The sequence below is a fragment of the Castanea sativa genome, chromosome 12 (assembly GCF_040712315.1).
Source record: "Castanea sativa cultivar Marrone di Chiusa Pesio chromosome 12, ASM4071231v1".
Lineage (NCBI taxonomy): Eukaryota > Viridiplantae > Streptophyta > Magnoliopsida > Fagales > Fagaceae > Castanea > Castanea sativa.
The window spans coordinates 17,039,043-17,066,011 of record NC_134024.1 but is presented as its reverse complement, the minus strand read 5'-3'; the positions used below and the strand labels follow the sequence as shown (position 1 = coordinate 17,066,011).

Below are 26,969 nucleotides of genomic sequence, written 5' to 3'. Positions count from 1 at the left end.
ATTAAAATAATTAATTCCATACGACCAAAGCATGTGCATCTTTATTATAGCATATTTTGAATGATTTTTCATTCAGCAATAAAGAGGAAACTTCTTTTGTAGGTCCCATCCCAATTTCCAAACAATTAGGGAAGATTAATAACAAGATATGTGGGCCACGTCCTAATAGGTTCACCTTTTTTTTTTTTTTTTAATGTTTATAGACGCTGCCACTGCCATTTGCCAATGATGTTGGAATCGGAGCTGATGACAATTATTCTTTATGCCTTGTCTTCATTTTCATGCCAAATGCTTTAGGAACAGTCCAATTTTATATACCTTTACGTTCTATGTTCAATGACTTCAATCACATTACTAAGTTCTATAAAGAGCGAGAGAGAGAGAGAGAGAGAAAAAAAACATTTTCTCAACAAAAAAAAAAAAAAAGAGAAAAAAACACATTTATAAGTTTGCACCTTTCCTTTATCTCTAAAAAAAACATTAATTAATAAGCTAGCTTGATTAATATCCAATTTTTTAAAATTACAAATTTTTTTTTTAAGTAAAATAAGTGAGCATAAATAATCTCATCCAAACATGTTACACATTTACACTCATAACTCATGTAACAAACAAGTGTCTAATTAGGAATCTATAGTTTTCATAGCTTTTTTTAGCATAGTATATATTAAAAGATATAGTTTTAATAACTTTTATGTTACATGTGTAACAAAAAACTAAAAGATAGCTTATTTTCAAAGAAGCTAGTTTTATTTTTCTTGAAAAAATAAATAAATAAAAAGGAAAAATAAAAAGAAGCAAAAAGGCACAAAGTTAAAACAAATGGTAAAACTTAGGTTCATTCCCTATAGTACATCAGGTTATCTATTTAAATCCAAACATATTGTTGTATCAACCAATGAAACATGAACACTGTTATCTTTTTCCAAAAACAATTAAATTCAATGCAACTATGTGTTTTACTCACTTTTTAAGTACAAATTATTTATGAAGTAAAATATATGAAAAGAAATACACATCCAAATACTTTATGCACTTATACACATAAGTCATACCTAGTGTAAATACCGTCAAAGTTCAAGCAAAAAGCAAAACTTTGGTTTATTTCCAAACAAATTGTTACATTGCCCAATGAAATGAACAATGTTATTTAATGTACTAAACCTAAGGAATTGTACACAGACCACCTAGATGGTCTATTGGCACCTCCCTAGGTACTACCTAGGGGGTTGAAGGGAAGGTAAGGGTTTGGGTAATTCGTACTACTAAGTAGGACATTCTAAACACGCTAAGGGTCCGTTTGAATATAACTTATTGCTGAAAACTGAAAACTGAAAATACTGTAGAAAAATAATTTTTAAAGGGGTAAAAAATACTGTTCATTCCAAAAGTTACTGTTCATTGGCCTAAAATCACTGTTCATGGCCAATGAACAGTAACAAACACGAGTTGAAAAAAAAAAAAAACAAAACGTGGACGCAACTAAAAAAAGCTGGATCCAAACGTATTCTAAAGCTTTACCCTAAGAGAAATAGAGATTCAAGAGAACATACCCTAACTAGTATTAAAATATAACTCTCTCTCCTCTCTCTCCAATGTACCATAGAAACTGACATTCTGACTTTAAAAGTCAATACAAACTCATCATTTTCCATTTCAAAACAAAATGCTACCATCCATTTACAAATTGCAATGTACATTTGTCTGAAGCAAAATGCAGTCCAGCATTTAAGACCACAGAATTTTTACACTCTCTGCTTCATCCATATCGCAATTCATTGTGTCCAAGAGGCACGTATTGTGCACAAACTACCTTACCACCAGACAACTTCCGATCAGCCTCACCTCTAATACTGGATTGGATACCCAAGTTTTTGCCATTATCAAAGGAAAGCCATCTTGTTCTCTTGTTTTTTTGGATGAGTTGGGGAGGGGGTTGTTAATTGGATGGTAGTCTCAGAGTAGACAAAGAAGTCACATTCTGTAGTAAATCTTTCCTTGTGCATCATCGTTAATGATGTCGCAAAGGCTCCTTGGAAAATCAGCAGGCCATAAAACCACATCACTTCCCAAAACAGCCATCTTTGCAAGATGATCAGCTGCTCTATTAGTTTCACGCCAAGAATGAGAAACTTTACACTTCTTAAACTTTCTTAGAAGCTTCCATATATGCTTCAAGCAGATAGCAACCTTTGGACTAAAAGGCTGCTCTCTATTAATGGTTTTCACAGCACTCATTGAATCAGACTCGACCCATATCACTTTAATGCCTATATTTGCAGCAAGAACAAGGCCTCTCCATATAGCCCATAGTTCAACAAAGAAGATATCATCTCCAGGTGCCTTAGAGACAAAGGCACATATTGGGTCACCCTTGTAATCTCTAAGTAATCCTCCAAAGCCAGCATTTTCACGATCTACAGATCCATCAGTATTTAATTTTGTGCATCCAAACTCTGGCTTTTTCCATCTACACAGTCTAATTGATTTAAGCATCAGTATTTGGTTGAGCTTCTGGAAAAGAACTGTCTCACTGTTTTTCTTCAGCGCGGTAGAAGACTTGCTTGCACTCTTCATTGGGAATTTTTTCACTTCTGCTTGCTTAACCTTGTGCTTCTTCCCTAGGAGGTGTTCCTTCAAAGATTCTTCACTAGAAGTGCTTACCAAACAAAGAGCGCAGCTCCACTCTTTCTGAACTTTCTTTGGACTGGTAGGCTGAGTAACATTTCTTTCTATACTGTCATAACTGGGATCTGGTACTCCCTGATACAGCCGAATAAGAATTTTAAATCAAACTTGAATAATACATTAGCAGTAAGCTAATTACTCACTTCTAGCTTGTGAAAGCAGCCCTTCAAGAAAAGAGAAAGGGATTGGGGTAACGTTGTATTTCATAAGCTCATGCATTACAGTTGGCATTGAGTCAATGTGCCAACAGATGTCATGGTCAATAACTTAAGATATCTAATTTGCCAGACATGGCATCTAATTTAACATTGCCTTTTGCTCACTCCTTAGAGTAATGCATCAAAATAGCATAATCCAAGGCAGAATTTGACACATAAGTTGAAAATTATTAAACACATGATGTTTAGTAACTGTAAAGAAGTTGTAGTTCTCAAATGCACCTGCCTTCCACTTAAATCAAACTTTATGGAATACCATCAGTACAAAATTTGGGTAGAAGCCTACCTGACATATGATGTGTTTCTCCTTTTCTTCCAGTTCATTTTTGATATCGTTTCCCTCGGTGGTATCAAAAAAGGTGTCCTGCTCAGTCACACTGAACCCCTCCCTTCTGGATATGAACAAAATGTTCCATTTCTGCTCAGAAATATAGGGACTAATAAAATGCTTGTAGACATAAGAAGCACCACCAAAGTAAGGTATCACCAACAAGAAAGTTGCCGTACCCTTGGCATAAGACCAGAAGGGATGCCTGTCATGAAACACAAGTTTAAATCAAAGGACCTTCTAAGACATGGCAAAAGGACATGGCGAAATTAGTATCTTTCATACACACGCACATACAGAGACACGAGTGATCAGTTAAGCTCAAACTCATAAGCTTGAGTACAGGTCAACAATACCAGACTGGATTCACTACGACCAAAGATTATTTTATCAAGGCCAACACTCCATCGTCTAAATCAACTACTTTGACATGCTCAAGCAATGTATTCTGTAAAAAGTTCAAAATTATTCACCCAGAAGTGAGAAAGGAACAAGATTTATGAGTTATCATATTCTTAAAGAACTACTAAACTCATCGAATGCAACCTAAAACAACCATATGGGCATGTGCAATGTTTAGTTTAAGCAATTATTGCAACGTACAAAGCCTAAAATTACCATTCAAAAAGATATACAAACGAAGACTCCAAGACTTTAACCAAGGAAAACAGAACCCAATAGGTGAGACATTGCCGATTTCTGGAGCTGGAACCACTCTCTATTGCCAGGAACGAAGCATACCTGTACCACGATGTTAAAATTAAAAGTGAACATAAAAAAAGAGAGACAAAGAACCAAGTAGACCCAATAAGCATATATATAACCATTCTATGAGAAATGCAAGGAGTTTGGAGGAAAGCTACTTACACAGAATAAAGCAAAGTGAATGAAGGCCTGTAGATCAAAAGAAAGCGAATAACACATCAAACTCAATGGAAAAGACTGTAAATTTATTGGTAAAATTATATATATCTACCAAAATTATGGACCAAACATAGAAGATGAATCAATTCATAAAGCAAATCAATCAACAAATAAATGAACCCAAAAGAGGGGGGAAAAAAAAAGAAGATGAAGAAGGTCACAAGTCATACCAAGAAAGAAGAGTGAAGAAGTACGCAAAAAGCTTGAGAAAAGCTCCCCAACCCATCTCTCCAGTACAGTGTCTCAGTAGCTTAGCTCAGCAGGAATTTAACACTTTCTTATATTCGTTGTGTGTATCAAATGGGGGTGTGAAGATGAAGAAAGTAGAAACACGGTAAGGAATACCAGAGTGTGAACTTTGAAGTCAACCAAAGTAAAGTTCCAAGGATGTATGTTTCAGTCTTCAGATGTTCCTTAACAACACGGAAAGTCCACCTCGTAGCTTTCCGAACACTCTTTTTTTTTTTTTTTTTTACTAAACTCCAAATTGCTTTCCGATATCTAGTAATACTTATTATAGGAACAAAAATAATAATTCTTTTCATAAAGAAGGATGAATCTTATATTGAATTTTATACGTGAGATGTGCTTTTTCTTTTGCTTTTTCTTTTTTCTTTTTTCCCGGCGGAAAAAAAAAGAGACAGAAAATCACTCACACGAGTCACATGGTATTATTGATAAATATTTTTTAAAGCTTAGAATTATTGAAAAAAGTGGACTATATTTTAAAATATGGACAACACGTAAAGTTATAGACATTACAGGTAAAGAGTGTATGCTAATCCAAGAGGTCTAAGCATATGATTTTCCCTTTTTTATCTTAAAAAATAAAAATAAAAAGAGTTGATTTTTGCAAAAAGGCAGTGCAATCATCAAGTTCAATGTTTGAGGTTGGCTCCATTTCCCACTTATTTGGTTTTTTTCTTCTTTCTAAATTACCACATGTTAGGAAAAAAATTGTATTGATATTAAATTGGTTCATTTTGTACTATATATTTGGATAATTTTATATTGATTTACTTCTATTGCAAATTTATGGGTTTTTTTTGGGGGGGGTGGGTTGTTGTGACGATTCAATTGTGAAAAGGGAGTTAAGTGATTTGTTGTTAGTGGAGCATGAATTTTGAGAACTGGGTTTTTAAATTGTTAAAATAAATTTATCAGTTTATAAATTTATCACGTTAAACAAGTTGAAACTACAAAAAAATTAAAAATTTGTTGGGTACATGTGTTTAAACAAATATTTTCAATTTTTAAATAATATTACATGTATTTTTATACACTTTTTCACTTACACATATTTTCAAAAAATATAAACAACCTTATTAGAACAACGTTACCAAATAGGCCTAAAATTAAATTAATTATCCAAACTCAAGATATTACATTTTAGTTCACTAGTAGCACAACTTCATTAGGCCAAGCTTCTAGAGGAGCGTCCACTACGATCCAAGAAGCCCATCATACTGAAAATATTTACACCACAACACTTCAAATCAAATTCGACAAAGCAAAGGATGCAAGACATAAACTATATGTGACAGCATACAAGAAGTTTGATCAAAACAGTGAGCATCTTAAGAGTGTGTTTGGCACAAACTTTTTGTATTAGCTTCTTTTTTTTTTTTTTTTTTTTTTGGAGAAACAATATTAGCTTTGTTAGATATATTAGCAACGCAATATGTTATACCATGTCATATATGCTAGAGTCAAAGCGAAAAGAAAAGTATAAAATAGGAATATTGAGAACACGAGAGTTACATAGTTCAACCTTGTCGGCTTACGTCCACGAAGGAATTTCTTAAGAACTACATCTATATTATATAAGAGTACAATACAATAATATGTGTTACAATGAACCCTAACATGAGTACATATAAGCGATTAAACCCTAAACTACTAGTACAAGCAGAAGCAGGTTTGGGCCTATTACTTGGGCTAATATGTCTAATATATCTCTAACAAGTTTTTTGCTCTTATGCATAACTTTTTAAAACCTTACACTCTCTTTTTTGGTTTTTTTTTTTTAACTTTTTAAAATTTTTTCAAAGTATAAGTATACTTTAGCACACTTTCAACAAAAAAAAAATTTCAGCAAAACACTAAATACCCCAAAAAGGCACTAAGTTAATCTATTTGGAGTTACCATAGGCTTCCCTCATTTGATGTCACAGAACATGCAATGACAGTCTAGTGTTACCAAGTGCTTGCTTTAAAGGGACAAATACATAGGGTACATTCTGCCAAATTTCAAATAAAATTGTAACATGGACCAGGACACATTGGAGGGTCCAAAAAAAAAAAACAGTAAATAGTAGCTATAGATCCTAAAATCAATTCTTATAGTCTAGCTTAGGGAAAATAAACAATGTAATTAGAGGTCAAGCTTCATGACCTCAACATGAAAGAAGAACTGCAGGTAAGACTCCTAGCTCAAATTAAACAAGAAAGGTATCTGTGGGGGGGTAAGATTTATAAGATAAACAAATGGGTCATGGGCTTGATCGGTTGGTACTAGTTTGTTTTTGTCATTTGGGCTCCTAAGCCCATGAGTCAGTCCATACTACAGACATCCGAGGAACCGTCCAAGGATGAAGGTCTCCTCGGATGGGCCCGGCGAGCACCCTGGGATTTGCCAAGGAGATTAAAGGCAGAGTTCTGGAAGAACTATTGGGTAAAAGGGGGATTCAAGTACCCTCTAGAGGCAACGGCGTGATGAAAATATTTGAGAAAAATGCTGCTACCTCCACGTTAAAGACCCTGCATCTACCTCCCTGGCCGCATTAATGGGGAAATGACCCCTGAACAATAGAATTGAACTTTCCTACCACTATTTAAAGACTTTAAGAAGGTGGTGGAAGGGGGAGGCACAAAAAAAGAAGATTTGGGTGACACGTGGATGTAAGAGGGAAGAAGAAGAATATTTAAGAAGAGAATGAGAGAAAAGAAGGGGATCCATCCATTGAAGGAAGAGAAAGGAATTAAGAACTGTAATTTTTAGCATAAAAGATAAGCAATACACAAATCGTCATCGGCTCACGTCCGAGAAGGGTCTCTTGTCATATTTGTTTATCATTTGCAAAGATTGTGGCATTCTAGCCTACTTATCAAGTTTCCAGTACCCCTAAACTAGATTTCAAATCTACACTCTACAAATCTTATTGTTTAAGGCTCATTGGGCCTGAGCCCACGTCTATCTTTGGGTCCAGGTGCAATTGTGCTCTTACAATTGGCGTCGTCTGTGGGAAATCTAGTGTGGAAGGAACTGGAACACCATGGCAGGCTTAGGCTCACACCATGCAGAATCTCAGGGATCGCAACTTGAGGATCTCTTCGAACGTCTTGAACACCGAAGGAATCTAGAGGGAAGCGTTCACACTGTATATCCTGGCGCGAGTCATACCCGTGGTGGAGGCAGTGCCACCCATGAAGATGATGCTAAGGCCATGCAGAGGAAGATAGACCACCTCAAGAAAAAGCTGCGCCGCGTCAGATGAAGGCATGCTTCACCCCCATCTAATCCTTCCTCTAGGGGATCTTGGGGAAGTAGTTACAGTTCAAGGTCCTGGTCTCCTCCCAGCAAAACTTCCTCTTACGAAGAGGGTGACCTACTAGGTCGTAGGCATAGGAAGCTCTCCTCTAGGGGCTTGGGAAACGACGCTATGAGCCGAGCGCTACACCAACTCTCCAAATCGCCATTCTCACGTAGGATTGAGAATGGGAGGCTCCCCAGGCGGTTCACCCAGCCCACCTTTACCATTTATAACGGCTGGACAGACCCGATGGAACATGTGAGCCACTTTAATCAGAGAATGGCGGTGCATTCTCACAATGAGACCTTGATGTGCAAAGTCTTCCCTTCTAGCTTGGGACCTGTTGCTATGAGATGGTTTAATGGCCTAAAATCGGGGTCTGTCGGTTCGTTTAAGGAACTCACTAGAGCATTTGCGTCACGGTTCATTACATGTAGTAGAGTTCCTCGGCCGTTGGATTCACTTTTATCCATGGCCATGAGGGAGGGTGAGACGTTGAAAGCGTACTACGACAGGTATTGGGAGATGTTTAATAAGATAGATAAAGATTTTGACGAGGTGGCGATTAATAATTTTAAGGTGGGCCTTTCCACTGACCATAATTTAAGGAAATCCCTGACCAAAAAGCCCGTACAGAGTGTATGTCGCCTTATGGACCGCATTGACGAGTACAAGAGGGTGGAAGAAGACCAACAGCAGGGTAAGGGTAAGGCAAAGGTTACCCCGCAGGAGAAAAGGGATTTCAGGTCAAACAGATATCACAATAATAAGTCGATGAGAGATTACTCCGGGCAGCATGGCTCGGCAACTCCTCAGGTTGTTAGTACTGTATTCCGAGAGCCAGTACACCAACTGCTAGAGAAGGTTCGTAAGGAACCCTACTTCAAATGGCCTAGTAAGATGGCGGGGGACCCTGCGAAGCGGAATCAAAATCTCTTTTACCATTACCACTAGGACGTGGGTCATACCACCGAGAATTGTCAAACCCTCTGGAATCACTTGGAGCAGCTCGTTAATGAGGGCAAGTTGAAGCAGCATCTGTGCCAACCTAACGGGCAAGGCAGTCAGTCTAGCTCGAATAATCAGAAGAATAATTCATCTCGGCCGTCCTTGGGATCGATAAACGTGATCTTCGCTGCACCTGGCAGGACCGGTTCATGTCCCACCAGAGTAATGGCAGTCTCACACTCCCAGGCCGAGGATTCAGGCGCAAAACCGAAAAGGATGAGAGTGAATCTGCCCGTTTTGGGATTTTCAGAGAAGGACAAGGCTGGGACCATCCAACCCCATGATGACACCTTGGTAGTCACTTTGAGGATAGGGAATTACGTCATCAAGAGGGTGATGATCGACCAGGGCAGCGAGGCAGATATTATGTACCCCTGACTTATTCAAGGGGCTGAAGTTGAAATTGGAGGATCTCACTCCTTACGACTCGCCGTTAATAAGTTTTGAAGGGAAGGCCGTTATACCAAAGGGACAGATTCGGTTGCCCGTGCAATCTAGCTCGGAAACGGTTGAGGTGGACTTTATCGTGGTCGATGTATATTCCCCATACACTGCCATCCTTGCCAAGCCCTGGCTGCACGCTTTGGGTGCCATCTCCTCCACCTTGCATGTTAAGGTAAAATTCCCTTCAAGGGAACACATTGAAGAAATTTCGGGCAGCCAATCAGTGGCCAGGCAATGCATGTCGGCTGCAGTACTACATCAAGCCGCGGCGGAGTCCTCGGCCTCGGTTGTAGACTTATAGCAATTAACGACTCTGGATGTGCCCGACGCGATGACAGCAGAGGAAGCCACATGCGAAGACTTGGAGAAGTTCTTGATAGCCGATGATCCTGAAAGGTTCTTTCAAGTTGGCGTACGTTTACCGTACCAGGAGAAGATAGAGTTGTTGGAGTTTTTGAAGAACAACATTGATGTCTTTGCCTAGGATCCCTATGAGGCTCCGGGGGTAGACCCAAGCTTCATTTGTCACCATTTGAATGCCAACCTTGCCATTGTTCCTCGAAGGCAACCACCTCGGCGTTCCTCCAAAGAGCACTCCGAGGCTGTTAAAGAGGAAGTGCTCAAGCTCAAGAGGGCTGGGGCTATAAAGGAAGTTTTCTACCCAGAGTGGTTGGCGCATTCGGTCGTGGTGAAAAAGAAGAACGGAAAGTGGAGAGTATGTGTGGACTTTACAGATTTAAACAAAGCCTGCCCAAAAGACTCGTTCCCTATGCCACGCATCGATCTGCTTGTGGATACCACGCATCGATCTGCTTGTGGATGCCACAGTTGGACATCCTCGGATGAGCTTTTTGGATGCCTTCCAGGATTATCATCAAATTCCATTGGCGGCGGAGGATCAGGAGAAGACTGCTTTTATTACCCCAATAGGGAACTATCACTATAAGGTTATGCTGTTTGGATTGAAGAATGCTGGGGCTACTTACCAAAGGATGATAACCAGAATGTTTGAGTTGCAGCTTCGAAAGACCATTGAGGTATATGTGGATGATATGGTAGTGAAGAGTAAAATAATACCTTCGCAAGTGAAAGATTTGGACGACACTTTCCAAGTACTTAGAAAGTACAAGCTACGCCTTAACGCCTCAAAATGTTCTTTTGGCGTGAGGTCCGGAAAGTTCCTAGGTTATATGGTTACTCATAGAGGGATAGAAGTGAACCCGGCACAAGTCAGAGCCATTCAAGGCTTACAGCCACCTCGAAATCCAAAAGAAGTTCAGAAGTTGACCGGAATGATCGCTGCTCTCAGCAAGTTTATGTCTCGGTCAGCTGACAGGTGCAAGCCTTTTTTCCAACTGTTGAATAAATGGAAAGGGTTCCAATGGTCCGAGGACTGCGTTGTAGCCTTCCAAAAACTTAAGGAATATATTTTCCGGCCACCTATTATGTCTCAGCTAGAGGTAAATGAGATCCTGTTTGCATATCTGGCAATGGTCGTCCACGCGGTCAGCCTGGTCCTCATAAGGGACGACGGTGGGGTGCAAAGACCGGTCTACTACGTCAGTAATGAAGGAAAAATTCTGGTTTTGCATCTCATACAAAATCCTCAGCGGAAGCGACAAACTAGGATCTATTTCATTCATGATTGATAACGTGCACAATGTAAATTTCAGAATTTAAGAACAAAATGGCGTACCTTGGTGTGGAGAAATTCAGAACAAAGATTAGAAGCACTTGGGAACACTTTTAATCTTCACTCCAATTCCACTTTACGCCCAAGATGTGTGGTCTCTCAATAAGTTTTTCAAAGGGAGAATGAAAGTGTGTCTCACACTCTCTCACACACCGTTTCTCTTTCTTTTCTAAACTCTTCTTCTAAAAATTCTGTATGTTTCTCCCTTTATAACTAACTGATTATCTAATTGGGTTGGCCTATTGGGCCTTTCCAATTGGGTTTTAGTGTGTGGCTTGGAATGGGACCAAAAGGGACCAATAAGACACTAGCTCCAATGGGCCTTGGGCTTTTCCGTCAACTCTTGAAAAGTCCAAAGTTACCATTAATTATATTTAATATCACTATATAAATATAATTGCACTCTAGGCCTTATTAATAAATTATATCCCAAGACTTTATTATACACGTAACCCCTTCATAAAATATTCGTAGTAACACAAAGTCATAAATGTAGACTGCCACTTTGTAAATTACTACATCTTATCCTTGAGTACCCGGTTTAATTCTTTAAAGTTATTCATTATATATTTATGAAATCTAATTTCATAAATATATACTTTAGTAATTTCTTACTAAAATGGTTAGGCCTAACTCTCTGAATAACTGAAACCATTAAACTTATCTCAAGGGAATATTTTATATTTCCATCAAGAGACTATGAATTCCATCTTGAGAATATATGTTCCATCAACACTAAATGTGGCTGCCCAACATACTGAGGTTTTGACCGTCACTTCAGATCTCACTCCTGGTATATCAAAGCAACCTACACTTCATGATTAGGTCCATTATTCTCTCAGGATTAAGAGTTCATGCAAATAGAAATCGTGAGATTTATTATTCATTTGACAGTCGTTAGAAGAATAATAAATCTCACAACGGTCCTGTTCAATATGTTTTAACTCTTAAAACATATCAACATATCAACTAGAAGTTTCCACTTCCATGATCAAGACAAATCATCGTAGTTGACACGTTATAGTCTTCGCAGATGAAATGCCCAACTTCATCACCGACTACGAACTATAAATTCTGAGTTTACAAAGAACTTGTGATTTACATCTTCTGTGACTTTTCACATAAATCACATACAATGCATCTCATGGACTATATGATAATGTCCCATATTCATGTTACCATTATTTTAGATAATAATAAAATAACTTTATCAATCACAATATTAAGTCATACATCATGTCATACATAATGTCATACATAATATCATACATAGCATTATACAATAGGATTTAAGGGTACTAATCCTAACAAGTAAATCTTTGAATGAAGCCGAGGTGCGTTACCTACTTTTGGAGAAGGCACTTCTAGCCGTAGTTCATGCCACTCGGTAGCTTCCTCACTATTTCCAGTCCCACACCGTTGTAGTTTTGACCCAACTGCCTCTCAAGTCAGTGTTACGCAGTGCTGACTTCTCTGGGAGGGTGGCTAAATGGGGAACTATTTTTGGAGCCTTTAATATCAAATACATGCCCCGCACCTTGGTGAAGGGCCAGGTACTCGCAGATTTGGTGGTAGAGTTTGTTGAACCATTGTTGGAAGAAACTGTGAAGGAATCACACATGGGTAAAAAATCAGTTGGCATGATTACAAACAAAGGACCGCCGATTTGGAAAGTGCTCGTTGATGGCGCAGCTAACCAGAGAGGGTCTGGTGTTGGACTTGTTTTGATATCTCCTGAAGGAATTGTCTTTGAAAAATCCTTGAGGTTAGCGTTCTTGGCAACTAATAACGAGGCCGGGTATGAAGCAGTCTTGGTCGGTATGAACATAGTGCGTAGCATGGACAGAAGGGAACTTCATATATTCTCGGATTCTCAGTTAGTGGTCGGCCGAGTGATAGGGACCATGGAGGCTAGGGATCCAAGAATGCAAGAACACTTGACCTAGGTCAAACGCTTACAATCTAGATTTGATTCCTTTATCCTTTCCCATGTTTCTAGAAGTGGGAATACACATGCAAACTCATTGGCTACCTTGGCAACATCCTCGGCTCTGTGTTTACCTAGGATTATCCTGGTCGACGATTTGCTAGAGGCGACTCTCACCACTGTTACTGCAGCCCGTGTCCATCTGATAAGGCTTGGACCTAGTTGGATTGACCCTATAGTATCTTTTCTGAAAAACGACATTCTTCTAGAGGACAAGTCTAAAGCAGATAAGATCTGTCAAAAGGCCCCTCGTTTCTAGCTATCCGAGGATCAGAAATTGTATAAACGCTCCTTCTCCGGACCATACTTATTGTGTGTACACCCCGAGTCAACGGAGGCTGTTTTGGAAGAATTGCATGAGGGAATTTGTGGAAGCCATACCGGGGGAAGGTCCTTAGCCCATAGGGCCCTGACTCAGGGATATTGGTGGCCCAATATGCAGAGGGAAGCTCAGGACTATACAAGAAAGTGTGACCAATGCCAAAGGTTCACTCCTAACATTCATCAACCTAGGGGAGTCCTTAATCCTCTGTCCAGTCCTTGGCCTTTCGCTCAATGGGCATTGGACATAGTAGGGCCGTTTCCGAGGGCTGTAGGAAACAAGAGGTGGCTACTCGTGGGAACCGACTACTTCACCAAGTGGGTCGAGGCTGAACCCTTAGCAAATATTAGGGACATCGACTCCAAGAAGTTCATTTGGATAAATATCATCACTAGGTTTGGAGTACCATGCACACTCATTTCGGACAATGGCATTCAATTTGATAGTAAAACTTTTAGGAAGTATTGTAGTGACATGGGCATCATAAACAAATACTCTACCCTAGTTTATCCTCAGGGAAATGGGCAAGCCGAGGCCGTTAACAAGGTTATAGTCAGTGGACTCAAGAAGAGGCTGGACGACGCGAAGGACAGATGGGTAGAAGAGCTACCACATGTTTTTTGGACATGTCAAACTACGCCGCGCGGATCCACTAGAGAGACACTGTTCTCTATGACCTACGGGGCCAAGGCAGTAATACCTTTAGAATCTAGTTTCCCAACGCTAAGGACGAGTTCTTTTAGTCTAGAAGATAATGACGACCTCCTGGAGAAAAGCCTTGATTTGGTTGAGGAACGGCGAGAAGCCGCCATGGTCCAAATGGCTTATTATCAGCAGAAGCTTAAATGAGGGTATGACGCCCACGTAAAGCTAAGGCCGCTAGCGCCCAGAGATCTGGTGTTGAGAAAAGTTGTGGGTACTGCTAAAAATCCAGCTTGAGGAAAACTAGGACCAAATTGGGAAGGACCATATCGGATCATCTCTGTAGCAGGCATAGGGTCATATCGGCTAGCTGATCTAGATGAAAGAGTTGTACAACGCCCGTGGAATGTAAACAACTTTCGAAGGTATTATTATTAATAAAAGGCACTTTTGTCGTTCGTGGTTTAAATTATGAATGTATTTGGGTTTATAAGTTACAACTTCTAAAATATCAAACAAAAACTTGGTAATGCATGGTTCTCGGACCACATACCTTGTGGAAATTGATATGTTCTAAAATATCAAACAGAAACTTGGTAATGCATGGTCCTTAAACCACATACCTTGTGAAAATTGATATGTTCTAAAATATCAAACAGAAACTTGGTAATGCATGGTCCTCGGACCACATACCTTGTGGAAATTGATATGTTCTAAAATATCAAACAGAAACTTGGTAATGCATGGTCCTCGGACCACCTACCTTATGGAAGTTGATATATTATTAAGTATCGTACAGAAACTTGGTCAGGGATAGTCCTCGGACCACATACCTTGTATAAATTGATGTCTTATCATTTGTTACAAATTCTTAAGCATCAAGCAGAAAGTTGGTAATGTAGGGTCCTCGGACCCCATACCTTGGCGAAATTAACATTTCAAGTTATAAATTCTAAGTATCACATTGATATGCGCAGTTCTCGGCCTATATGCCTTGTGCAAATTGATGTCGTACTTATCATCAAGTTCTTGAACACTTTACTTCAGAAATGCTAGCAAAAATCTATGTCGTGTTAATGTGGAGATTTTGATGAAGTATTCTTGATTACTTCATGCCTCAAGTTGAATTCTAAGTTAGTTTTTTTAAGCGTTATCATTGCATCGCATAGGTTATACTTTCAAGTTGTAATTTGTAAAGCACAAGTTAAGCATGTTTACTATTGTTTAAAGTTATGATAGTTCAGCTATTGGAAGTGGAGTTAGTTGTTCCATTCATTCTTTCTTTGTGTGTCAATGAGAGCTCTTATGGTAAAAACAAAAATAAAATAAATGCAATTCAAATAAAGACCAAATAAGACAAATTTTCATTAATTGTTTTTTATGTACATTACAAAGAAAATCTTAATTACAAAAAAAAAGGTCCTAGGTTCGGCCCTAAGCTTTTGGAAGGGGATCTTGCTGGGAAGTACTGGTGGCCTCAGTGCTTTTTAACTCCATTTCAAAGGAAGACAAGACTTGTTTTCCTTTGTTTGCTGCAATTGATGGAGGGACGATGGGCTCAACACTTTGACTTAGGTCCTTCTCAGCACCTCTACCATGTTCCTTCTCTTTATTGGAACCTGTAGGTTCTGTAAGATCTGGAATGGGCTCTAGGATCGCTAGAGGGAGCGCGAAAAGAGCCATCTCAGGGGCAGGAGTGACAGCAGGAGGCTCTTCTATCTCCTGTATGTCCACGGGAAGCCAAGTGTTCTCGGGCTTCCTCAACTCGGAAGTTGAGGGAATCCCTGCTGCAGTTAAGACTTCCCCCAAACCTGCTGGCAGTATTCTCAGCACAAAGCCGCGAATTCTTCTGTCAGCTGGTTTTTTGTGGCCGCCACCCCTTCGTCGTAAGTAGCCTTCTTTGCGGCCTCCAGCGAACCCTTGAAGGTACGAGCTTCGTCCTTCATCTTTGCAAGCTCCTTCTCAAAGTCAGAGCGCTCCTGCTGAGCTTTAGATAGCTCTTCATCCTTTTGATGAAGAAGCTTGCGCTGCCCCTCCACTTGGGTCCTCATGGTTCTCAGGCTGGCCTCGGCACCGTCTCTTTCTCTTTTTAGACCCGCCAGCTGAAAGGTAAGCTTCTCGTTTTCTGTGAGGGCCTGGTCTAGGGACTTCTCGGTTTCTAACGAAACTCCAGTTCCAGTCCCGCTTTCTTCCGAGAATTCTCCACGAATTTCTCGACAGCAAAGACTTCCTGGACGGCCTGTGACAGAGTATCAGAGAGTCAGACGCATAAAAACATCCACTAATAGTTAGATATTATGAAAAACGAAATGAAGATAAGGAGTGAAACTTACCAGGGCCAAATCCATTTTCAAAGAAAGGAACAGATGAGGCTGGCTCATTTTCTCCAAGGCCTCTATGTCCTTGGGCAGAAGAAGGGGACGTTCCAACGCATCGGCCAAGTGGAGGGCATGGCCTTGTTGGAACGCCCTAATGTTGGACTGACAAGAGATTGGTACCCCGTCCAGTTTCAGCTCGGGAGACCAAGTAGCCAGTGCTCGGCACACTTCGGCAAGATCCCTTATCTCCCCGCTTTCTACTAAAGGAGCACGTCCCTTGCCTTTGTCCAGTTTCTACTGCTGGGGTTGCTGTTGCTGTTGTTTCAGCTTCTTCTGCCTTTCGCCACCAGCCTCTTCGGCCTCTCCTTTCCTCTTCTTCTTAGGCTCCTCGACGGGAGGCTTAGGATTGGCTAGAGGAGGGGGTGGTGGCAAGGACGGAGGAACTTGAGACCCCCTTGCTCCTTTTTTGGCGACTCTCTCGCCCCTCTTATGTAGAAGTCCCTTAAGCACGTTCATCTCTTCCTCTTCGAAGCTGGAGTCAGGGCGTGCGACTATCAGGCCTGCTATCCCGGAGGTCTCGGCGGGCTTGTCCTCCTCGTCAGAGAGTACGACAAACGGGTTTCCTCGGGGTCTTTCAATGTCCTTGAACTGAAACTGGTCTATCTCCTCGTCCAACGAGTGTGACGAGGACACTTGCCCCTCCTGAGCGGCGGTTGTCTGAGAGTGCGCTGAAAGAGGGATTGCAGCAATGAGGCGTGTGTACAGGATTGTATGGGGTTCGTCGGGGAGATCGTGGTTGGAGAGGAAGCTTAGTCGTGCGATGTTTATCCTTCTGTGTCTTTTATCCCCGGCAATTATAGCATTTTCTATCTCTTGGAAGTTCGAGGATATGGGGTCGTATCCTAATATTAAATGAGTCGCTCTTACTTGTAAGTCTTCACTCACAAAGACTTTTGAACAGAGAACGCGTTTTAGGTCGGCGATGTTGCAATGGCTCAGGCGTGGGCGCACGTGCTGTTTATCTGTGAGAAAAGACACCCAAGGAGATAAACATGGTCAGATCTGTAATGAATGTGAACAATCAGAAGCAATAGCGTACAACAAGAAACGAAACATTGAAAGGTGTTGAGATTGAATCACGAGGTAGGGAAATTAGCTCCTAACGAGTCACACTTGGATCTCCCCATACGACTGGGCAGTGAGGGTCATCGTGCCAATTGCCTGAGGTGATGAGGTAGTCGTCCTTCATGCCTTTGTTGGACTTAGGCAAACAGGAAATCAACCTAACTACACTAGACCGTGACTTAATATAATAACCTACGTTCTTGAGTTTGTGGCATTCGTACATGAAGGCAACATCGTGCCATGTGAGGTTTAAGCCCATCTGCTCATTTAGAGCGTCGACACTTCCTAAAACCCTAAACACATTTGGTGCGCACTGGTCTGGGCATAACCTATGATTGCGAAGGTATTCCCTAGTTCCACTTCTCATAGGGAGAGTCATCCCACCTTCCATGAAGGCAATCATAGGGATGATTACCTCTCCTGTTTTCCTAGCACCACCTACGGCTTCTGCTGGGCAGTATTTTAGGCCTACGTCACAGGGAATCTAGTATTTGGCCCTAAAACCTTCCATCCCAGCGGCGGTATCTACTAAGCACTTAAACCTACCCATCTAGGAGAAATGATAAGGCAAGTTTTGAGAGGAAAAGCAGTAAAGAGTGGAGCCGAGGATAGAATCCGAGAAGAAAGGAGCAAAGAAAGCAAGAACTTACGAGATTTGGTTATGCGAGTTTCCACAAGTTTCTAGAGAGAAAAGGCGATGACTGATGCTTTGATGTGATTGAATTCTGAAGAAATGAATGAAGGCGTGGGTTTCTAAGCGTTTTGACGTGCGGGAGGCTGCCTCGAAATTGGATTTGTCCCCCTCAAATTTTTAGGGGGCAACCTAGACCATTAGTTGTTCATCTCACTGTTGAACGTGGGGAACAGGGTGTAACTTGCGATCATAAATGCACGCATTCCGGGATTCGAAGCGCCAGACGGCATTTTCTGGGAAACGAAAGGAACCTCACACGCGTGGTGATGTACAAAACATGTGGGAGGTATTCTGGTCGGATCAAAACTCTATTTCTCTCCTCGGATCGAGGGAAAAATAAAGTTTTGAGGGGCTATTGTGGGGGGAGGGGGTAAGATTTATAAGATAAACAAATGAGTCATGGGCTTGATCAGTTGGTACTAGTTTGTTTTTGTCATTTGGGCTCCTAAGCCCATGAGTCAGCCCATACTACAGACATCCGAGGAACTGTCCAAGGATGAAGGTCTCCTCTGATGGGCCCGGCGAGCACCCTGGGATTTGCCAAGGAGATTAAAGGCAGAGTTCTGGAAGAACTATTGGGTAAAAGGGGTATTCAAGTACCCTCCAGAGGCAACGGCGTGATGGAAATATCTAAGAAAAAGGCTTCTACCTCCACATTAAAGACCCTGCACCTACCTCCCTAGCCGCATTAATGGGGAAATGACCCCTGAACAGTAGAATTGAACTTTCCTACCACTATTTAAAGACTTCAAGAAGGTGGTGGAAGGGGGAGGCACAAAAAAAAAAGATTTGGGTGACACGTGGATGTAAGAGGGAAGAAGAAGAATATTTAAGAAGAAAAAGGGAGAAAAGAAGGGGATCCATTTATTGAAGGAAGAGAAAGGAACTAAGAATTGTAATTTTTAGCATAAAAAACAAGCAATACACAAATCGTCCTCGGCTCACGTCCGAGGAGGATCCTTTATCATATTTGTTTATCATTTGCAAAGATTGTGGCATTCTAGCCTACTTATCAAGTTTCCCGTACCCCTAAACTAGATTTCAAATCCACACTCTACAAATCTTATTGTTTAAGGCTCATTGGGCCTGAGCCCACGTCTATCTTTGGGTCCAGGTGCAATTGTGCTCTTACAGTATCCAAAGTTAACTTCTTCATTAGTCTTATGAATAGGATGAAATGTTTAAAGTTGATCACGATTGCTAATAGTTTGCATATGCTAAAACCGATTCCAACACCAACCTTTCTAAAATAAACAGCATACATCTAAATGTATAGCGTCTTAATGGCCAAAAAGAAGTCTGAGTTTTTTTTTCTTTTATTGGTAAGTTACACACACAATAGAGATCTTGAATCCACAACCTCACCCTCTACCTAGTACTTACATAGGGAGGAGGTGCCAGTTAAACTAGAGCTCATTATTAAAAAAAAAAGAAAAAAAAAGTTGAGTTTATAACTCATATAAGATAAAATCGTAGAAGTATAAGTCATAATAAGTTTCAGTGTGCACACATAATGCAAATGACCCTTGAAGAAGGACTCGCCAAATCTGTTAGTATTCTCTTCTAGAGGTCAAGCTTATGACAATAATATGAGTGATTATTTAATAAAGTACACAGTTTTGTTATTTATAAAGCAAATGAAAGCATTTAAAATCAAGATATAGAAGCCATTATCTCAACAAACAAACAAAAAGTTAAAGATGCCACATTTGTGGAAAAATATGGACCCATTTGGAAGCCGCTCTAGACCCATTTTCTAAGCATCATAAATCCAGCATTAACATCCTTGTCTCCATTCTTAAGAGATAGCATTTTTAGGGGTGGCAAAATTAGACACAACTCGCAAATTCGACATGACACGACATGAAATTAGCAAGTTATGAGTTAAGATTTAATGGGTTCGTGTCATATTTGGATTGACATAACTGACCTGTTTAATAAATGGGTTAGGTTAGTGTTCAACATATGAAGCCCGTTTGACCTATTTGACCCGTTTAATTAAATGGTGTTTTACTAATATGCCCATCAAACCCAAGGTACATAAACTTATTAGTTGTTGTAATTTATTTTCTTTGACATATTGTGATTGATTATTTGTGATATTTAGATATGCTTTAGTTTTGAATGATTATTAGTAATGCAATTACTCGTTAATTCTAAATTTTATATTAAAAATATTTATTTGTTTGTTTTTTCATAATTTTTTTTTTCATTTTGATAAAATTTGATGAACAGGTCAATACAACTAACTTGTTTAATAAATGGGTTGTGTTATAGTTGAGAAATCTTGACTCGTTTAATAAACATGTCGGGTTAGTATTAACCTATATAGTCGGATACTCAAGTATTGACACGACACAAACCCGACACGCAAACACAAATTGTCATCCCTAATTTCTACAGCATGATATATTCAAAATGTAACATATTACATTCATATATGAGGTAATAAGAATAGCTCACTTGTTACAACAAAGTACAACATAAAATATACTTCTTCATATACTAAGGATCCGTTTGGATAGAGCTGAAAACTGAAAATACTGTAGCAAAATAATTTTTAAATGTGTAAATAATACCGTGGGATCCATTTTTAATGAAAAAATGGCTGAATAGTACGCAAACAGTAATTGCACAGTTTGAACAGTAACTTTGTCCCCTGAGCTGAAACACGTGTAGAGGTAAAAAAAAGAAAAGCTGAAACGCGTGAGGACTTAAATGTGGACGCAATAAGTTCTATCCAAACATTACCTAAAAGTCCAATGACTTTGCAAGCCGATGGTACTCCCATTTAAAAAGGTAAGTTCTTGTGCCAACCTAATTCGAACCACACATTATTTTGTAGGAAAAAAAGCAACATGAATGTTTCACATGCTCTTTTTTCACCACCACATTCCAAATGCTTTACAAATTTCTTCCTCCACATATCCAAACAAATCAAAACCATAAAATGTGACAACATTATCAATTAAGTTGTGCATACAAAGACTATACAACAAATCAAATGCAATCATTAACAGCACGTGTACAAATAAAAACCAACCAAAAGAGCAACAATGACTAATATGCAAAGTAACATAGAACATTCATAGCAAATTCATAAATAGCTAAAATAAAAGGTAAGTACATAAAAATAAACTATTTGCTACTAAAATAAACAATTTCTTTCTTGATCACTCTCTCACGTAAAAGAGGCTAACTTACCTATCCTCCACATCTTTCGTAAAATTATTTATTCATATCTATATTGTATTACATAATACTTATTACCTGCAGTTAATCTTTTAACAAACTATAATATTAAGATATAACTCAACTAAGATTTAATCCCAATTAATTGGAATTAATTGGAATTGGCTACCGATTCTCATCAACTACTTGGGATTGGCCACATTTAAGTTGTCTACTATTCTATCCTGTCAAAATCATATTCTTAGTCACATCCCTAATTAACACATCTTCACTACTTTTGTAAGCGTTATTTTAGGTCACTCATTCGGTTATTCTTTCTTCATCTTTTTACTTTCTATTTACATCAACCATTTTAACCAACATTCTAATCAACCTTCATTGCAAACAATCTTATGCAACTTTCTCACATCTTTTTTTTATTTTTTTTATAGGACTTTCTCACATCTTTTAATCAAGAGGAGCCAATGATCTTAGGTGAACCGGCACCTCTCAGTACTTCCAACAAGAAGAGCATGCAGGGATAATTTCACCCCAGAATTATTGTCCATCTCTGATTTTGGCTACTTTCATCAGTTTGCTTCTTAAGTTAAAAGCATAAATATTTTTGTGTCATAGAGCATTACTGCTCTTAAGGTAATCCCATCAACCTATAATTTTAGGGAGGCTTTTGACACTTTTGTTTTAAACTCTCACCAACCAATAATTTTAGGAGGATTTGAAACATTTGTTTTAAACTCGAGAGGAATCCTTTCCCTCTTCACAGCTTATAGGCCTAACGTCCTTAGACTTGAAAGGTTAAAATACATTTTCTAATGCAAGCTTTTTCTTCAAGTTATGTAAATTTATTAAATACACTCACTACCCTCCCTCTTGTTTCCTCCTATAAAGAAGTTACTAGTTTTGATTTTCAGCTCAACATCAAGTATGTCCCTTTAAAAATGTTATGCTGGACAGGATTCATAAAATTCAGGCAAAATATCACATAAACAGAAGTTTTACTAATTACTAAAAAGACTCAAAAAGAGTTTCTAGGTAGTTATTCTTCAGAACATGATAAAGTTCCACCAGAGAATATTCAGGTCCATCCTCTTAACTGGAATACACAAAATAACCTGACACTACTAGCATTCTTCAGTGATTTAAAACTAGAGGGAGATTTCATCATGATCAAGTTCAAGCACTCAAGGTGCCTGAGTTTTGGCGGCACTGGTGCAGCATGTCCATGTAGAATTGGCACTTGCTTATGTCACTTCCGTAACCTTCCAGGCACTGCAAGGCCAAGAAAAAAATGTTGAATTTAGTCTTGCTAAGAAACTATGGCCACTCAATACCACCACCAAAGATTTCCAACAGTTCAGACACAGTAACCCAACAGGTTGAAAAACATGTTATACCCAAATAGTTAGGTAGCAAAGAAAATGAGAACAGGTAAAAAGGGTGAGAAACAAGAAGGAAGCACTTTAAGAATTAAAATTTTTTTTAATAGGTAAGTAAAGATTTTATTGGCTAAATCATGGGATATGCTATGAAGGTGTGATAGAGACAAAATATTAAAAATGAGCAGTTTGATCCAATTCAGCATTAAGTTCAAATAATTCTTATAGCATGGTCAAACAATGAAGATAGAAGATAAACAGGATTTATTTCATAATGGATTGATATCCGCATTCAGACCAAAAGCATTTCCACAAGGCTCAAAAGGAAAAGAAAAGAATTTATTCAGAATTTTGGAAAACAACTTGAAACCAAATAGTTCAATTAGAGAAACAATTATATTTATAAATAAATATATATATATATATATATATATATATATATATATATATCATAGACAACGTGGTATGAGGAGGAAATCATACATCAATTAAGGCCTTGGATTGATCAGCACAAACAGTAGAACTTCCAACACCGTTTGTGTTTGGAGCTGGTGGAACATCAGAAGCCGATGAGGCAACAGTCTCATGCTTAATGACACGAGGGCCCATCAGAGCATCCATAGCCCTGTGAGCAATAGAAGTACCAGTACCCCAGGCCAAGCCTATGCATCAACAAATAAAGTGCTGTAAGATTCCAGGAACTCATAATGATACACACACACGCCCTCTCTCTCTCCCAATTCATAAGAGGGATAATTGTGTCATCGAGAAACATTTAATACTCACCATCTGCAATAGTGGCACCAAGTGATCCCATTACAGATCCACTTTGACCTTGTGCAGGCACTGGATGAGGAGGAGCAGCAGCCGCTGTAGAAACTAAACAGTTTAAACACTATGATAAAATTAAATAGGAAAGACAATATCACTAAGTAATACCATCAAAATTATAAGAATGTTCATTGTCTTACATATGACAATATTAGACATCTACCTCATTATACCAAAAACAACAAACCCAACTGCTCAAACAGGAATTCTCTCATTCCCAAAAACTGCGCGCGTTTACCTTTACCCAAATGTTCAAGGTAAAAACAATAAAAGTACACCACACAATGATCGAGTGCTCTAAATTGCCAAAAACGCCGAATTGATAGGAAACACAAGCAAAAATTGTGTTTGGCATAAAAGAAAATAATCAAATCAAAGATCCCAAAAAGACAAATTCTGACTTCTCCTTATTATACGTAACTAGTGAACACTTCCATGGGAAGATGTCACTAGGATTCCATTAATAAATGCTACAACAAAACATTTAGCATACCCAAAGGAAGAGGTCTATAAAAGCAAACACAAAGCAACATAAGAAAGAAAGGTATTGTATACCCTCTAGAAAACTAAGCAAACAAGTCATGCACAATAGAAGGTTCACATAATCCACACATAATTTTACCTGGCTTAGGAGTATTGCTTGCCGGGGCAGGGGCACGGGCTGCAGGGCGGGAACTTCGGGAACTTGACCTTCCTACAAAATAACAATTCAATGTATGCTTTAGAGTTTCAGATCACTTGGTGAACAGCTAGCTAATAATACTACAAATCTTTAAAATATATATTCATATGCACAAAACAAAGATGAGCATTCATACTCATACAGTGCACAATTCAAGAAACAATTGGTTAATTGTGATTGGACTTTGAAATTTGAACACAAATTAGCTGCTAGTATAAAATGCCTTTTGTTTTTTTTTTTTTTTTAAATGAAACTCATGGACAAATTTTAACTTTAAAAATACATTGATTTAAAATCTAAAAAGCGTGAACATGAACAATGACACGAGGCACAACATTTCTTAAAAACTTAGGACACGAGAAATTAATTAATATATATATCTTTAGGCCGCATATTTCATATTATTATAGACATTTTTATGTTTAATATTAAGTTATCAAAATAAATAACTAATTATCATATTATTTTAAAACGTACAAAAATAAAAATCAAAGAAAATTTTAGAAAATAAAAATCCTATATCAGTTTTTTTTTTTTGAACAAAAAATCCTCAAAACTCAAATCAACACAGTATAGTAAAATTTATATCATCAGAAAATTTATTGCAAGAAATCCTCAGATCCAAGCACAACCCAAGAGAAAATATAACACAAAGAAAAAAAAAAGCGGTTTCGAAGCGTACTACCACCACCACCACCACCAGAGCTTCGGCGAGCCATTGTTTTGTGAGAGTGTGAAAGCAACAAAAAGCGTTAGAGAACGATAATATGGAAAATGTGAGCGTTTTTTTTTTTTTTTTTTTGGGCGAGAGAATAGCAGATGTGATGAAAATGTGAGAAAGTTTTTTAGGCTATATATACGAGTTTGTTTTTGCGTGGGCAAGAAGTCTTCTGGAAGATTCTGCTTTACTTTTTAAATAAATAACTAATTAAATATAGAAGATTCTGCTTTATTTATAAATGTGGCGTTTTGAAATTGTCTTTTTAGGCTTTTAGCTAAAAGATTTTTTTAAAATGTGACGCTTTCACAGCTATCTCCTAAAACATTGGAATTTGGATCAGTAATGCGGTTGGCTTGTAAGTTGTAACTGCAAAACTTGTTTCGGATAACTCCTCTTCTAGTCTAAATTTTTATCAATAGTTTTTAGATGAGTTGACAATAAAATCTTAAATTGATTAAGAAATTACACTATTGTATGATTTGCTTTTATATAACTTTAATTTGTGTTACAATTTGATGAAGAAGTCATTACTTAAACTTGCAATATGCTGCAAAAAAAATAATTCAAAAATTCAGATATTAAAACTTTTGAAAGACCAAAAAAATTAAAGAATCAAATGATTTATTGTTTAAAATTATTGAAACAATATATATATATGACTAAACAATAGAGAAATATAAGAGAAAGACAGGTTACATTCAAAAGAATAATTCATAGCTATAACTATTGAAAGAAATCATAAGATTCAAAGCCTACAAATTATAGATTATATATATGTGTGTGTGTGTGTGACTACACAAATTCAAATGTTAAAACTTCTAAAATGCCAAAATATATATATAATTAAAGAATAAGTTATTGAAACAATTCCAAATAATGACTATTCAAAAGAAAATATAAGAAAAAGAAAAAAGTACATGAACCCATAAAGAAATAAGTTTTAAATTTTAACAAGTTTAAACTTTAAACGAACCTTATCAGCATGTGGATCACACTAAAAAATGTTGAGCAAGAGCCCACATTAAAATAATGAAATTCATACCTCCTCTTAATATATCGTATATAAGTTTTCTGCCCAAGAAATTAACATACTTTCATATAGTGAGGTGAAGCAAAAACATATGCAATAACAACAACGTTAAATTTCAATTATTGCAAGTTTTTTTTTTTTTGGTAAAAAATGGCTAAAGAGAGTTTGGTAATTTATGTATGAAAATTACTTTTTAAAAAATACATGAAAAACTATAAAAAAAAATTAACAAAGTAGAGGAGAATAAAATAACTGAAGAGGAGCTTATACTTCTACTCGGTTTTAATAAAAATATTGGGGTTTGCACTGCTTTTATAGTGTTTATGATTAACCTCGCAAATTTAGAAATAAATTATCAAGGTTTGAGTTTGAGTTTAAATTGGACTTGTTAGAGAGATAGAGTTTCACTCCTTGTTAAGTTTGGATTAAACAAAAAAAAAAATTGTTTAAAAAAAATGATGATGATGAGTTTGAGTTTAAATTAGACTTATTAGAGATAAAGTGTCACTTCTTGTTAAGTTTGGATTAAAAAATAATAATTTTATGTAAAAAAAATGATAATGATGTGGCAAGTTGAGAGGTCAATAAAAAGTCAAAGATTTCAAATATATATATATATATATATATATATATATATATATATATATATATATATATATATAGACTAGACTAGACTAGACCCTCCACCAAGTTGACGACACTTAACGCTAGTCATTGTAGCCACTAAGTTGCGTGGAGCCACAATGCTAGGTCTTGGGGTCGAGGAGGATGATGATTGGGATTGTGATGTGCCTTGCACCATTGTTACCAAAAGAGCAACCCAAGAAGAGAGAGATATAAATAAATAATTAAATAATGCAAAAACAATATTACCCATAGATAAAAAGAAACTATGACATTTTTTTTTTCTAAAAGCATACATTAATCATCAATTTTAGAAAATATTTTATAAAAAATTGAAAAAATTGTCAAAAAAATTTGTTACTTTTTCATTTTTTCCATAAAAAAAATTTCTTTAAATGGTTTACTAATGTATATCTTAAGTGCATGAGATGGTAAAACCGTTTTCTAAAAAACAGAACTAGCCAATGTGAGAATTTTTGGGTTTTCCTCCCAAAATTGGGGTCTTATCCAAATTAGGGTGCCCATTGTTATTGACTTATTGCTCTTAAATATATATATTTTAGAAGACTCTTACATATCAATTTATCTA

The 26,969-nt window shown here is 37.9% G+C and overlaps 2 protein-coding genes across 5 annotated transcripts; both read right to left on the bottom strand.

Annotated features, from left to right (window-relative positions):
- Nucleotides 1-1,554: 1,554 nt before the first annotated feature.
- Nucleotides 1,555-4,600, bottom strand: LOC142618961 (uncharacterized). 2 transcript variants are annotated; one of them, XM_075792030.1, is made up of 5 exons: nt 4,329-4,600; nt 4,102-4,128; nt 3,853-3,975; nt 3,193-3,439; nt 1,555-2,763 (listed from the first exon to the last, which is right to left on the bottom strand). In XM_075792030.1, the coding sequence occupies exons 1-5, from the start codon at nt 4,382-4,384 to the stop codon at nt 1,975-1,977; spliced, it is 1,242 nt and encodes a 413-aa protein (XP_075648145.1). In that variant the 5' UTR covers nt 4,385-4,600; the 3' UTR covers nt 1,555-1,974. The 2 variants fall into 2 exon arrangements, with proteins under 2 accessions (XP_075648145.1, XP_075648146.1); XM_075792031.1 differs by lacking the exon at nt 4,329-4,600 and adding an exon at nt 3,528-3,682 and having other exon boundaries at nt 4,102-4,117.
- Nucleotides 4,601-22,092: 17,492 nt separating this feature from the next.
- LOC142618531 (uncharacterized) lies at nt 22,093-24,932 on the bottom strand. 3 transcript variants are annotated; one of them, XM_075791481.1, is made up of 5 exons: nt 24,688-24,932; nt 23,946-24,017; nt 23,279-23,362; nt 22,976-23,154; nt 22,093-22,385 (listed from the first exon to the last, which is right to left on the bottom strand). In XM_075791481.1, the coding sequence occupies exons 1-5, from the start codon at nt 24,722-24,724 to the stop codon at nt 22,290-22,292; spliced, it is 468 nt and encodes a 155-aa protein (XP_075647596.1). In that variant the 5' UTR covers nt 24,725-24,932; the 3' UTR covers nt 22,093-22,289. The 3 variants fall into 3 exon arrangements, with proteins under 3 accessions (XP_075647596.1, XP_075647597.1, XP_075647598.1); XM_075791482.1 differs by having other exon boundaries at nt 24,691-24,831; XM_075791483.1 differs by having other exon boundaries at nt 24,694-24,831.
- Between the last annotated feature and the right edge of the window lie 2,037 nt (nt 24,933-26,969).